This window comes from Panthera leo, chromosome F3 (genome assembly GCF_018350215.1).
Source record: "Panthera leo isolate Ple1 chromosome F3, P.leo_Ple1_pat1.1, whole genome shotgun sequence".
In the NCBI taxonomy this organism is placed as follows: Eukaryota; Metazoa; Chordata; class Mammalia; order Carnivora; family Felidae; genus Panthera; species Panthera leo.
In genome coordinates this window covers 64945462-64960915 of record NC_056696.1, presented here as the reverse complement: position 1 = coordinate 64960915, position 15454 = coordinate 64945462, and the positions used below count along the sequence as shown (strand labels likewise).

The 15454-nt window shown below is 53.5% G+C and overlaps 1 protein-coding gene across 1 annotated transcript; it reads left to right on the top strand.

The window, feature by feature from the left end:
• The first annotated feature begins 10111 nt into the window (after positions 1-10111).
• DUSP23 (dual specificity phosphatase 23) lies at positions 10112-11786 on the top strand. The gene is made up of 2 exons (XM_042925068.1): positions 10112-10433; positions 11463-11786. The coding sequence occupies exons 1-2, from the start codon at positions 10167-10169 to the stop codon at positions 11646-11648; spliced, it is 453 nt and encodes a 150-aa protein (XP_042781002.1). The 5' UTR covers positions 10112-10166; the 3' UTR covers positions 11649-11786.
• The last annotated feature ends 3668 nt before the right edge of the window (positions 11787-15454 follow it).

Genomic DNA, 15454 nt, shown 5'->3' with positions numbered 1-15454 from the left:
AACACGGAAGAGGAATACATAAGGATGTGGCTACTGGGAGGTGAGTTTCACTGGACTTGTGGCTGTGATGCGCAGAGCACCAAAATGTAAGTTCTGTGTTTTTCTCTGTATCGTCATTTAAGTATATAGCCCAATATTTTGTGCACCCAGGCATATTTGGTATATGTTTGTATAACTGAGTTGAAGAAGCACAGAGTTTTCAAAATGCAAGGGCCAGAAAGGCTAGGGCTACTATACGCTTATTTTGGAGATCCAAAAATATTATATAACAATGGTAACCATCACAAGACCTTTTTCTCACCATCTTTCCAAAATTCTTGTGAACCAGATACCTTTTCTAGCTGAAGGTCTTTGGGTATCATGAATTTCAAAGAAATAACTCGTCGACCTTGTTTCTGTAATGGTCAGAGGCAAGCCTAGAAATGAATTCTATATGAATTTGAAAAATTTCTGATCCTACATAACTGTTTGAACATCTTGATAATCACACAATGTCTATTCCTCCGTATTTGGACAAGAGAAAAGGAAGTGAATACAATTACTGGCATTTCAAAGCCAGTATTTGAATTTTGCTAAGATCAGACATGAGACTTGATTTGTCTTTCTCATCTAAGGAAAAGGTATGTTTAGTTTTTCACTAAAATAAAGAGAATAGTGAACGTGTCTCAATGGCCTCACAAGCTCTCTTTCCATCAATCATTTTCTCTAGAATAGGTTGAGGTTTCCATCAACAGTAGTGGGTAATGATGAACACATTTTGAAACTGCCTCTTGATTAATGATGTCTTGCGTTCCTGGATTGATAGGTCATAAAATGCTGCTAAAAGACACATTCTGCCCTTGCTACCAGTTGTGATTCTAAGAATCTAAGTATGTTTGCACTGTTTTTCCCCATGAAGCAGAATATCCCTTCAAAGTGTGACGAAGGGATTCATGAGAATTAGACTTGCCTGTGCTGGTTTTCTCTTCTGTTTTTTGTTGTTGTTGTTTTGGGGTGGGTTTTTTTGTTTGTTTGTCTTATTTGTGTGTGTGTTCATTTTTTGTCTGTGTCCTTGTTATGTAATTAACTCTCTGCCTACTTTTCCGACCCCAGCTCTGCAAACGATGCTCCTACACCCATCTGGGGAAAAACAGGGAGAGTGCCTGAACCTATTCTTTGGGACCAGATGGGGGCGGAGGGGAACGGACATCATTCCTACTACCAATTAGTCCTGGTAAGTACCTAGAGCCTCCTGTGATGATGAGAACAAGAGCCGGCATTTATTGATTTCTCACTGTGCCCAATGTCGTTCAAAGCACTTTGCATGGATTAACCCATGTAATCCTCACAATCTTATGAGGTAGGTGCCATGATTATCTCCACCTAATAGAGGAGGGTGCTGTGGGGGGAAAGCAGTTTATGCCTTTAGCTTTAAATGGCAGCACTAGGATTCGAACCCACCACCAGCTCCTCGGCTTCAAAGATGCTAGTCTTGTCAAGAATCCAAAATTCCTTCCCGCATCCATGACCTTGGGGACCGTCCCTTCGGTGGCAGGTCACATTTATACGCTTATGATGTTCGTTGACCCAACTTTCTGATTCGCACAAATGGTTGACAGAAAGACGATTACAGAAGCTCTCACCGGTCGCGTTAGGCAGTGAATCTCAGGCGGGGTCCTTTTCCCTTGGGCTGTCTGGCCGTCTACAGTCTCCCGGGACTTGAATGGAGTTGCTACCCAGAGCTGGGACCCCAGTGCCAGGCGCCCTCCTCAATCAATCAAAATGTTTTTCTGAGGACTTCCTACATGCCCCGCCCCAGAGCCAGCACAGACAGACAGACCTGCACTCTGGAAGCTCTCGGCCCCCACAGCCCTGACTCCTACTTGGAGAAACACGATTAATTGGAGGAAATACCAACCTGGAAGTAATCGGAGGGGATGTTTTAAAAAGATTCAAACGACACCACCTTTGTGGTCCCTTCCAACCCTACCCCCATCCTGCTGATTTCTCTCTAAGGCAAGCATTTATTAGTTTGATTTCAACACACACACTTGTACCTGTAATTACTATATAATGTCTGTTTACTTTTTTTAAATGAAAATGAATTTAAATTAATCTTGTTTTGTGAATTTCAAGGCACCCCCTGAGATAAATGAAGACACTCCAGGGTGTCATCAAAGCAGTGCTGGGAATCCTTGCTCTAAAAAGTAGAGAAGCAAGCTCATTAAACCTTCAAGGAGCCAGAGGGGAGAAATGTATAGAGATACACAGATAGAGCACAGTAAAGGGAGGGCTTTATATGTCTATTATTCACTTATATACACATGCACACAAATACCTGTGAAAGGTGGTTCACCAAAGTGTGGTTATCTTTAGGTGAACTGTCTGTTGTAAACCTCCCAGCAATGCCCCTCATTATTAAAGCCTCTGCACCACAGAGGAGATGCTGGGAACAATGTTTCCAAAGGAGAGAAGAGGCCATTATTTTCCAGAGGTGGGCAGATGCATGGAGGGGTCCACACAGCATCCAGGTGAACCTCTTGAGACTCTCCACATTCGTGCTGCAGACTGAGATCATCGGTGGGAATTTTCCAGACATTCTTCAGCTTCATAGCAGAGTGGCCTCCAGGCAAGGTCTTTGAGAGCCTCTCACGCACATGTCCCAGGCTAAGATCAATCATGTGGGACCACATCCCATCCCACGGGTGTGTAAACCTCTAGAGGCTTTGTATTGCTTCCCTTCATACTTGGAAAACGTACAGCGGCTTCTCCTTGAACGCCAACTAATATAATTAGGTAAGAGGTGATCATTTCTTTTCTTTTTTGTGCATATATATTTTTAATGCGTTTGGACTAAAAACACGTCATTTGTATGGTAAAGCAATAAATGCTTCAAGATGTTTTAGATAGGTAACGTAATAAAAGTTTTGATAGAGATAACTGCAGAAGCTCAAAGAGAGCTACAAAACACGATCGTGTGGGTGCGGGGAAGGCGTCCTAGAGAGGGTGCTGTGTTCCAAAGTGGACCTTGAGGGAGGTGAGGAGTTGCAAGGTGAGCGCAGGACAGCTAATGGGAACAGCAGGTGCACAGACGGGGAGAGAGCTCTGCTTCTCCAACGACCCTTACTTTACGAAGTCTGACAGGGACACATTGCTGCAGAGAGTGAGGTTAAGGTGGGGCTGAAGAGAAAAGCAAGAGGCCTCATCCCAGAGAGCTTTCTAGGCCAGTCCACAATTGGGATTTGTCTTGAAGGCAGTCAGGCGTTCTCGGAGAACTGGAGACGTCAGATCTCTGTTCTGTGAAAGTCACTGTAGCTGCACAGAGGGGAAACGTGTAGAGGCTGGAATGGTGGAGGCCAGTCCAGACAGCCACGGGGCTGATGGGTCCTAAGAAGATGCCAGAGGGATGGGGTCTGGGTGGGAAGAGGTCTGTTGGGGGGCTGCGGGATGTGACAGATGGTGGTCCGTGGCTCTCTTCCCCTTTTCCCCAAATTGCAGGGAGGCTGGGGGGGGGGGGGATGATAAATCAGGCAATTTCTGTCATGCCTGGAATGTGCTGTTAAGGTGGAGAGAGTGGAAAATGATGTTTCAAGAATGCCTCCAGAAAGGAAATCTGAGAACCAAGCCCTTCCTTGAAACAAAACAGGAAAGCCACAATGTACATCTAAGCATATTTTTCTTGGACATCTGCCTAACTTGTAGAGAAAGCAATAGATTGTTTCCATTAGGGACTGTTCGGTGTTACTAAATGACCTCGGGCTCCTACCCAGGCCAGTCGGGCCTCTTTGAGGCCTCTGTCTGCACTGGTTGGTTCCTCTGCCCACAGACCCGCTCGGTCAAAGCTTCCCAGCTCCAGGGAGGAGACACCTAGAGATGTCCCCTCGTGACCAAGCCATGTTTTAGGTGCTATCAATGACTGTCAAGCAGAAGAGGTCCACAGAGCCACAGAACAAAGCGGACTTACACCGGGACTTCTAGGCGAAGATGTGCATATGAACCACCTGGGGATCCCACAGGTCTGGGGCGGGACCTGGGTCTGTACTTCTCAAAGCCCCCCAGGTGACACGCAACTGTGGGCCCCACTCTGAGAAGGACTGGTTCCAAAGCGTTCAGAAGAACGGCCAGGAGGTTGGTAAGGCGACCAGAGGGAAGAAGATATTGACAGGTCCTGAGTTCCATTGATTCACTATGTTTGCTGCCTCTGCACTGGACAACGGGCCTGTGCAGTTTACAGTTTTGGACACTGGGAGACTTAAAACAAGGGGACAAGACACAAGAAATAAGACAGCAATTCCGAAGCCTCAAAGATCTACTATTGCAGCCAGCATACTAACAATAAGAAAAGAAAGAAAGTCAATTAGGGCATCTGCGTTCGTGGTCTATTGCTACATCACAAACCGCCACAAACTTGGGAGCTAAAGAGATATCCAATTGCCGCTTAGCTAGATCCTCTGCCCAGGGTCTCATGGGGCTGAAATTGAGATGCCAGACGGGCTGTGACTGTCATTGGAGGCTCAGGGTCCTCTTCCAAGATCATTCAGACACGGGATTCACTTCCTTGCAACTGTAGGACTGAAGTCCCTGCTTTCTCGGTGCGCCCCTTTGGCCGTGCAACGAACATAATCATGGGAGCCACATCCTCTCGCCAAAGGGTGTGGGCCTTTGGACCTGTCTTAGAACTCTGCCCACCACAGCATCTCACGAGTGTGTGTTCCACACTGGAGCTATTTCAGCATAAGTGTGATTACTTCACTTATTCTCATCAGGCTCTGAATCACCTGGGATAATGGTGGCATCGCCCTCCATGCTCTGAGCACCAATGATGTGCAGGCACTTTGCTTAGGTACTTTACAGGTTCCTAGCATGTTCAGCCCTCTCAATAATCCTTAATGATCAGTTTTATTGTAGACATCTATATTTTGTAGGCGAGGGGACTGAGACCTAGAAATGTTAAGTAACTTGGTCTAGCTACACAGTTTCGTGACCCAGTGACTTCTGATAGAATGGATGGGGTCCCCAGTCTGGACCACCCATGAGTTTCCTCACCTAGAAATGGAGAGGTAAACCCAGGAGAGCCCTGAGTTTCCTTCCAGTTTTGACCTTTATGCCATGAAAACTGCAACGTGGAGGTTTTCAGGAATCTCTTCCCATTCAGATTCAAGGCAAAACCAAGGCTGTAGCAGCATGAACCGTAGATGTGAGAGAGCTCCCCGAAAGGGTTTCCATCCCGCAGGTGGCTCTTACCTACGTGAGCATTCCCACTCCTCTGACTCGGCTCTCTCACCTGCCTGGGTTGGTAGCTTTGCCAAGGACCAAAGCCCGATCCCCTGCCCTTGCCCACCTCCAACCCTCCTGATCACGGCTTCTGGTATAAGACACCGTGCCCCAACATCTCAACCTAGAGCCTCAGTGAACTTCTGGAATGCTCTAAAGGAAAAATTTACAGTGTCATGAAGGTGATGGAATTGTCGGGAATACAAGGCATCAACTGGTGAATTGGGAGGGTCCAGTCATGGAACGTTCTGTAACAGTATACGAGTCAGAAATTTTTCAACAAGACGACAAAGAAAAACAAGGAAAAGCTATCAGTGCCATCTTGTGGAAAGACCTGTATTAAAATGTCCAAGGTAATCTGGCCACACCCAGACCGTGTGGAAGCCTCCACACTCAGTGCTGATGAGCATCCAAGAGAGAGTAGGGTGGCTTCACTCTTTGTTTACAGCCACGGAGCTGATTGGTGGAGGGTCTGTTCTGATAGCTTGCTTCCTTTGCCATGGGCAGTAATTAAATAATTTGTGTATCATCCCTAACTATACGGATACCACGTAAACCCCCATACCTCCAACACCACACACACACACACACACACACACAACCCACACTCAAGCTGTTCAGCCTCGATCCTGTACACAGCCCGGCTCTCTAAATGGGATACTGGCATTGATCTACCACGGCACCTCAGCCCCGACAAACATGCACGTACGACACACTTAGACCACAACTGTTTATGGTATAACTTTTTCTTGTAAAAACAAATCTGATTTTATTTTACGTCTTGAGTTGATTCGATCTGATTCGATCTGGATATTCCCCCCTCGTATTAGTTACCTGCTGCTGCAGAAAAATCACACCTAAATCTGATGGCGTAGGAAATAGTTATTATCTCCCGGTTCCCATGGGGTAGGAATTCGAGAACAGTTTAGCTGGGTGGTTCTGGCTCAGGGAATCCATGAGGTTGTCAAGATGCTGGCCATCTAAAGTCTTGATGGGGCTGGAGAATCCACTTCCAGCAGCTAGCTCCCTCGAGTGATATGGCCATGAAGCCTCAGTTCCTCACCTCATCTCTGCATAAGGCTCGTTGAGTGTCCTCGCAACATGGCAGCTGGATTCTCCAAGGCAAAACCACAATGTCTTTCATGACTTAAGAAGTCACCCGCCATCATTTCCACAGAATCCTGCCGGCTACACTTCTGTCACTGTGGGAAAGGACGAGGCAAGGCAGGAGGTGGTTCACGGGGGCCACCTTGGAGGCCGGCATCACACCATCCCTTCTTAAGCCCAATCGCCAAATCCTCAGGTTCCAGATATGAAATGCGTTTACACAAAGGAAGAGCAGCATACTTCAGATGCTGAGAATTCTGACTGCAATCCAGGGGCCACAGGGACCCAGCCCAAGCAGTCCAGACAACGTGTAAGAGTAGGTCAAAACATTTGTATGGACTGGGGAAGGGGGAGCTATGGTACAGGATGCCCCCAAACTGTTCTGTTGAGCTTGTCGATGAAAAGTTACTTCTAATATATTTTTTACTTTTATTGTTTTTTTTTTAATGTTTATTTATTTTTGAGAGAGAGGGTGGGGGAGGGGCGGAGAGAGAGGGAGACAAAATCCCAAGGGGGCTTCCCAACGTCAGCGCAGAGCCCAACATGGGGCTCGAACTCACAAACCTCGAGATCATGACCTGAGCCCAAACCAGGAGTCGGACGCTCAACCGACTGAGCCACCCAGGTGGTCCAATGAAAAGTGACTTGTAGGATTTCGCAATGGAGGGAACAAAATGTAAGGTCACAGGACTTTCTGGTGATTCTAACCCAGGCTTATCTTTCCCCTGCTGACTTCTTTGTGCTTGTTATTTTTACTACACAATTAACGTTTTAATATATATTAACTGATTATCTTTGATGAGGAATTTAGTGCTTCATTATATGAGAACAATGACATTTGAGTCTAAATCCTCGCAAGTATGTTGTAAATTCCTTCAAGTCGGGGAAATTAAGCTTCTTACTCAGCTCACCATCAGTGTCAACAGAACGTTCTCCGGGAATATGGCCCCCCCCCAACACACTCACATACACACGCAATCACACACACGCGCTCACAACAGGAGAGGAGCTCTAAAAAAAAACCAAGGGTTATTTATCCTCTTTAACAAAACTAGTAATTAGACTTAGCCAGGATCATACCGCACAGACAGGTAAAAAACACACCATAAGAAGGTGTTACAGGACACCCAATACGGTCCTCAAATCCACGCGATTAAGAAGCGATCACGCGTTGTCACAGAGTCCCGGAGACTCACGTATGCTCCCAGAAGTGTGTCTTCTCAGTCTGGCCTATGCACTCTTTTTTCTCCCCCATTCGTTGGTTCACTGCACACTTCTGAGCACTGCGTATCAGACTCCACGTTAGATCTGTGGAATTCAAAGACGAAATTCAAAGACGGAATGATGCAGCCTTGGCTTCAACACAAAGAGGTAACCACAATGCAATAAAATAACTGTTGCCTGGGACTACATATTTATATAAGGTGAGGGGCGAGCCCAGAAAAAAGAAAAAAAAAAAAGCCTAAATCTTCCTGAGCGTCAGGTAACACCTGAAGGAAAACCAGTATCATACGGGGCGTGCAAGGCGCTGACGTGGTTAGTGGCAAAGGTCTGGGCCAGGAAACCATCACAGAGGGGTCTTCCTTTCAGTCTGAGACTCCCGAGGCCCAAGACAAAAAGTTAAACAGCACCCCTGGCCATGGGACACAGCCCAAGGCAGGGACCCTGGGCCCTTTTCACCGGGGCTCTGTTGGAAGGGAAGGGCACAGTTGTAGAGAAGAAAGGAGTTCCTACAGGCTCTCCATAAGGGGGCCCAGGCAGGTGGAAGGATGCACAAGGGGAGAGTCACTGTTAGGGGCTCAAGGGAGAAGGGAATCTCTGTCTTCCCCAGAAATAGCTCCAGAGAAGATAGGCTTTGACGTAGATCTCAAGGAGACAAGGAAGGGGCACCGGGTGGCGGGGAGGGATGTGGGAAGTTTTCCTCTGACGAGTGAGGGCTGCAAAGACGGGAGAGCAAGACAGGGGGACCAAGAAATGCTCAACCCCAGGAGCCCTGGAGACTGCTCTCCACAGTCAGTGCAGCCGGAAGCCCTGGGGAGCCACAGCAGGCAAGGAGGGGATGGATGGATGGATGGATGGGGATAGGCAAGAAGAGTGATCAGGGGTTGGTAGGAAATGTGAGTGCCAAAAGGAAGGGCCTCATCAAGGCTCGGGTTGCAGGGAAGGCAGGGAAAGGGGAAATGGCTCAGCTCCTGGCACCCAGCGAGCGAGGGGGAGGCAATGTTCAGCCTTGTCTGGGTGAACGGTAAGTGCATCTTCCGCAGGGTCAGCAGAGCCTCTGAACTTTGGGGGAAGAAAGTTCCTTTCCATATTGCTGGAACCAGAGCTTTCAATGGCCCAATGTGTGCATCGGGGGCTGGAGGGGACAGGGGGAGGGAAGCGCATCTTTATGGCTAAGTGCCCTAGGCTTGGGCTCAGGGAGGCCTCGGCTCAGCCAGCCCAGCCACATACTGGTTGAGAGTCCTTGACCAGGTTAACCAACTTGTCTAAGCCTCAGATTACTCCCGTACAAGAGGGACATAAAAATACCGTCCGCGTGTTGTTCTTCCAGAAAGCGCCTGGCACAGGGCCTGGCACATGAGCAAATTCAAGGAGGGTTAAATATTTTCACGATTATAATTAGTCTGCATCACTAGCAAGCGCATTGTCCAAAAGAGGATGTGGGCGGGTCAGATCACAGGGAAGGCGCTGTGCTCAGAGCTGGGTCCCCACCTTCTCCGAGCAAGGCTGATGAACTCTGGTCTCCCCACCGGAGGGTGACTCAGCCTGGAAGTCATGAAATATGAAAAGAGATTAAGAAGTGCTGCACTTGCTTCACGCAGATGATTTGGGAGTGTGAGGACGGTTATATGAAGAGGCAGCATCCTTTCATTTAACCTGAGCAAACAAAACTGGGGCGTTAAAGATGCCGGCGCCAGGCTGTCTGGTTTCAAATCCCCGGACATTAGTCATATCGGTGGCATTCCTGAACCTCCCTGGAGCCTCAGTTTTCTCACCTGTAAAGCAGGGTGCATTAGATTACCCACGTCGTAAGATTATGGTGGCAATTAAATCAGTTCCTACAGGTAAAGTGCTTAGAACACTGGCATGTAGCAAATGCTCAATAAACGGTAATTCTTATGCTGTGGGTTGTTATTATCATTGGACTCTAATTCCTACCCGGGTAAGATTTCAGGGCACCAGATGGCAGCCCCGTAGTTTTTTGAAGAATTCCAGCGATAGAAAATGAGAAGAGTCCCCGCAGCGGTGATCGCCCCAGCTGGACGGGTTCACCAAGTCACTGGAGAGACCAGTCGGTCATCATAGAAGGGGTTCCTCCCCGGAGGCGGAAGATCTGCTGGGCGTCCACTGTGAAGGAAGACTCCATGAGGCCAGGCCCTGGGGTTGCAGGGGCAGGGGACACTGATGTAATAACTGCCACCGGCCGCCAGGGAGCAGCAGAGCCCGACCCCGGGTGGCGTCGTGCGCAGAAAGCAATTCATCCCGGCCTCTAGGTTTGCCTCCGGCTGTTTGAGTAGCTCCACCAATCCCCGTGAGCACCGCTGCGGCAATCCCGCCCATTACCGGCTACCCAACCAATCAACGAGCGCGCTGCCCCGGACTGCGGCCGGCTCGCGGCGCCCGTCTCGTCGGTCCGGCGCCCCAGCCCCGCCCCCGAGGCGGGTGGGCCAATCCCCGCGCCGGGACGGGGCGTCGCCGGACGGGGCGCGGAGCCCACGTGGTACCAGGGCGCGGGTGGGTGGTGCCGGGCCCCGGGGGCGGGCGGGGGACGAGGGGCTGGCGCGGTCGCGTGCCCTGCCGCCGCCATGGGGGTGCAGCCCCCCAACTTTTCGTGGGTGCTCCCGGGCCGACTGGCGGGTCTGGCGCTGCCGCGGCTGCCCGCTCACTACCAGTTCCTGCTGGACCGGGGCGTGCGGCACTTGGTGTCCCTGACGGAGCGCGGGCCCCCGCACAGCGACACCTGCCCCGGCCTCACGCTGCACCGGCTGCGCATCCCGGACTTCTGTCCACCGGCCCCCGAGCAGATCGACCGCTTCGTGCGGATAGTGGACGAGGCCAACGCGCGCGGGGAGGTCAGTGGGCGGGGAGGAGCCTGCGGGGGTCAGCGGGGGGCTGGGAGGGGCCTGCGCGGGGCGGGGCGGGGCCGGGCACCGAGGAGCCTGCAAGCGTCAGCTGGGAGCAGGGCGGGGCCGGGCAGGGAGGAGCTCGCGGGGGACTGGGCGGGGACAGGGCGGGGCTGGGGAGGGAGGGGCCTACAGGGGGTGAGCGGGGGGGGAGGGACAGGGAGGAGCCTGCGGGGGGACTGGGCGGGGCCGGGCAGGGAGGGACTTCGCGGGACTCGGGGAGCAGAGGGAGCGCCCAGGGGCCAGGACGAGAAGACGGGCGGAGGCGCGCAGTGGCGGGTAGGGCCCGCAAGGAAGCAACGAGTGTTGTGAGCTGAGAGGCAGAAGGGTGGCCGCACTGGGGCGACATGCGGGTGGAAGGCAGTGGCTCGTGAGCGCTCTCCCGAGCCACACTTAGTCCAAATATAACGGAACCACATTTGCAATTTTAAAGTTTCTAGCAGCCACATTTTGAAAAGGTAAAGAAGAATGAGGGGAAACTCGTTTTGATGATGTAGGTTAACCCAGTAAGTCTAAAATATTACCATTTCAGCAATATAATCAATATAAATTCCTCATGAGATATTTTAATACTTTTTTGTACCACGTCTTCAAAACCTGGTTGTACTTTATGTCATATCTCAATCCGGATGAGCAGCGGCTCCGCGCTCCGCGGGGGGTGGGACAGGGGGGAGGCGGGCGGGGGAGTGGGGGTGTCACTGGTCAGTGCAGGTAGAGGGTTGTGGGCGGGCAGGCCAGGAACCCGGCTCTTGAACCAGCTACTTGAGGTGTGATTGGCAGCCTCCAAACCACAAGGGACGGGACAGCCCTCCCTGACTTTGATGTCACTTCTCCGGCCCCTGAGAGCCTGAGCCGGCCTGTGAGGTCCTGGGCCTCACCCAGAAGCAGCAGCTGCAGGGAGAGGGAGGGGTGTAAGGGAAGGGCAGGGGGGGAGGGGTAGGGCACCAGGTTCCACCCGACCAAGCTGCTTCTTCGCAGGCTGTGGGAGTGCACTGTGCCCTGGGCTTTGGCCGCACTGGCACCATGCTGGCCTGTTACCTGGTGAAAGAGAGGGGCCTGGCCGCGGGAGATGCCATTGCTGAACTCCGGCGCCTTCGACCCGGCTCCATCGAGACCTACGAACAGGAGAAAGCCGTCTTCCAGTTCTACCAGCGGACTAAATAAGGGCCCCCGGCACCCATCTGCCTGGCCCATGCCCTGACCTGCACTGGAAGCACCAGGCCCTCCCGCTGGCTCGAGAGACTGAGTGGCCATTCCCTGCAGGCAGGCCTTGACCAAAGAGAGGGCTGGGGCTGCACTGCAGGGGGGCCGGGGGGGGGGGGGGGGGCCTCCGCTGCTTCCCCGAATAAATAACTTCGAAGAGCCAGCTCGCAGTGTATAGCCCCGTGCAGTTTACAAAGCATTCCCACATGCCAACTAACTGGAGCCTCACGCTAGCCCTGTGACCCAGGAATGACAGCAGGGCCATCGCTGTTCTTTGGGTGAAGTAGCTCAGGCCCAGGCCCAAGGCCAGGCTTCTAGAAAGTGGAAGGGTGTGCCGGGACCACAGCACACGTCTTCAGCCCCTGAAAGATGCTGAGACGCTATGTGTCTGTTCTCTGACAATCTTTGATGTCTCTCCCGGGGAGCCGGTCAGCGAAAAGGTCACAGATCCCCAGGGGCCCGGGGTCTCTGATGCTCACAGGCCGGAAGCGTCCTGTGGACACAACCCCTCAGTCTGGACCCGCATGCCCCTCCTGTGTCATCCTGTCCACCCTCTCGAGACGGAGAAGGCCTGGGTGTTGTGCACACAGATAACTACTATTGCCAGTTCCGCAGGACCAGGCGTCTCTTACCAGCCGTGGGCTTCTGGGCTCCCCCGTGAGCCCCTGCCTGTGACACTGTCCCCCAGCCCCAGGCCCAGGGAGGCTGGAACCGAGCCAGCCTGGGCGGTTGTGTGGAGAGGGCTATTTGATGGTTAGATGAAGGGATGCGGGGCCGTGACTCTTAGCGTGTTTCTCTGATGTTCCCTTCCCTTCCCGGTTGGAGACCATTCTAGAAGGCCCAGAGCCTTTGAGGCACAGGATGAATGGGGTAGACCAGCCACATGGACTCTTTATTGTAACTTCTGTCTGAATCCCCGTCCCCTGTTGTGCGGCAGGCCGGGCTGCACGAGGCAGAGGTTGGTCCTGAACCATGTCCTGAGTGCTGTGCGTCCCCGGCCTTGTCAGGTGCGGAGGCTCCAGCTGAGTGAGATGACTCACCACCTCCTGCAGGGACGGGCGCGGACAGGGCCGCAGGACGGACAGGGGCAGTGGGACAGACCTGCCTTCCAGATGCAGTGGACACAGAGGAAGGAGGCCAGCCCCCCCACCGCGCACCCCGTCCCGTATAGCCTAGGCCAGAGGCAGGCCCAAGCCGCCCGCTCCTGACCCATCTTTCTGCTCTCTCACGCAGTGTTACGGCTGGAGTCTTGCCGCTGTCCCCGGAAGGGAGACAGGCCGTTAAGTTCCAGTCCTACAGCGGACTAACTAAGGGCCCCTCTCCGCTGAGGACTATCAGAGCCGAGTAATCGGTCCTTCATCCTGCTCCCCTGGGTCCCCACCAGCCCGGCCAGGCCGCGCGTGAGAGGCACCCACAGTTGCAGGCACTCCGGCTGCAGCCTAGCCGGAAGCGGCTCGGAGACCGATGCACCGAAGCCCGGCCACCTGTTCCACCTGCCGCCTCACCGGAGGCCTGGGCCTGTTTCTCCCACGTGCACCAGAGCCCCCTTCCACAGGGGAGTGTGTGTGCGCGTGCGTGTGCCAGAGCCCCCTTCCACAGGGGAGTGTGTGTGTGCGTGTGCATGTGTGCATGTGCCAGAGCCCCCTTCCACAGGGGAGTGTGTGTGCATGTGTGCGTGTGCCAGAGCCCCCTTCCACAGGGGAGTGTGTGTGTGCGTGTGTGCGTGCGTGCGTGCACCAGAGCCCCCTTCCACAGGGGAGCGCGTGCGTGTGTGTGTGCACACGTGCGTGAAGGGAGCAAGCCTGTGGATGGCTTGCTCCCCGGACCCCTCCCCTCCACCCACCAGGATGGGAACAGGGAAGTGGGGGCTCGAAGCTGCACCCCAGGGTTCACGTCTGCTCTGATCCTGCTGTGCCCTGTCGAGCAGCCAGTCCTCACACTCCTGCCCTCCGCTCCCACCCCCCCACCCCCCCCCCCCCCCCCCCGCATCCTGTCCTCTGGACGGCAGGAGGGGAGCCTGCCCTTCCCTTCCTCCCGGGGCTCCTTCAGAGGAGACGGAACATTTTTCTAACCCCATTAGAGCCCCCTATGCAGCCTCCGTCCCCATAATTCAAGCAGATCTCTGCTGCCTCAAGAGTTCCTCGGGGAAATAAACATATAATTATGTGCTTAAGGAAATCGGTTTTTAAATAAGTAAGAGTTGACTTGAGATGAAAAACTCTGCCCGTATCCTTCCACCTACCTGGGGAGGTTAGCCTGAGGCGCCTTTTGGGCGCACCCCCACCCCCAGATACTTGGGGATTGGGAGCAGAGGCCTGCTCGCCTCTCCTGTGACCACCAAGGAGGGGCTACAGGCCTCCCTTCCCCGTCCCACCTTCACTGAGATGACGGGTGTGAGGAACGGGCCACCCCCGCCGACACGGAGCCTGTGCCCCCCCCTCAAACCAGGCTCCCTCCAGCTCAGCACTGCTGGCATCTGGGGCTGACGCTTCTTCTTGGTTGCGAGGCCATCTGCGCGCCGTATGGTGTTTAGCAACATCCATGACCTCTCCACGCACCAGATGCCGGTAGCGTGCCTACCCCCCCCCCCAAAATGGGACCTCGAGAATGCTTCCAGGCATTGCCAAATGTCCCCCAGGAGGACAAAATTGGCCCCAGTTGGGAACCAGTGCCTCGGCCCAGCAAAGCACCAGAGGCAACCGTGAGCTTTCGTTCCCTATAGGAACGTGCTCGGGCATTTCTCCTGTGGACGCACGCGTCTCGAGGGGGGGGGAAAGGGCCAGACGCCATCAAACGCTTCCGTCTTGCAGCGCTTCCTGCTGCCCGCTCCCAGCCCCGCCGCCTTGCCCAGGGTGGCTTTCCAAGATGGTGACAGACACCGTTCACTTTCACCGTCTGCAGTGATGTGGACTCACACCCCCGTGTCTTTACAGCTCACGTTTACGGTCCGGCAGGTGGCTTGCCATCCCTGCCCGATGGAGGCCGTTCTAAGTGGAAGACATCCGTCCACGTCATTCGGGTTCTGCGGCCGGCGCCGTTTCGGTTCCTCTCCCGGAAAGCTGTTCGGTTGCGCGAGCAACCAGAATCGGGACAGGAGGCGCACGGGCCGCTCTCTGAGACACTCCTCCCTGGTTCTACCTCCTCCGCTTCGCCTGCCGCAAGCCCCACAGGGGTACTTCTCCGTGGGCTCTTCCCAGGCCATGTGTCCCCGCCCTGGGGGGGGGGGGGGAGGGGGACATGCGTCCTCCTGTGCAGAGATCCGTCTGCATCATGTATCCTGCACCCACCGCGTAGGGACCTGTCCCACGGGGTGGCCCCTCCTCCCCCTGGTGAAGGAAGTCCGCTCCTCGTGCCCGGGCCCCCAGGTCTCCCCAGGAGAATGATGAGCACGTCACGGGGACCAGGGATTTGATCCAGATCTCGAACCATTTCCCAGAATGAACCGCACTCCTGCGCCGAGCCTCAGACCAAAACTTCTGCTGTCTGCGTTGCCATTTTTCCTAAGAAGGAAACTAATTTGGTCTCACGGGACTGTTGCGTCGCAAAACAGCATCAGTGACCACGAATGCATCTCACGCTTCGTCGTGACTGAACCGTCCCATTTATGAAGCACCGACCGCGTAGCAGCTGTTTTACACACATCGTGTTATACCATCTTCTCCTTACAACCGCTCTGCGAATCAGGTATTTTTCCCTTTTTATAGATAAACTGAGGCGTGCAGAGCTGGCTAACTTGCCCACATTTGCAGCGACCGAGCTGGGATCAA

Coding starts and splice junctions, on each gene's coding strand:
- DUSP23 (XM_042925068.1), top strand. CDS start 10,167: ATGGGGGTGCAGCCCCCCAACTTTTCGTGGGTGCTCCCGGGCCGACTG. Junction 10,434..11,462: donor AGGCCAACGCGCGCGGGGAG/GTCAGTGGGCGG, acceptor GCTTCTTCGCAG/GCTGTGGGAGTGCACTGTGC.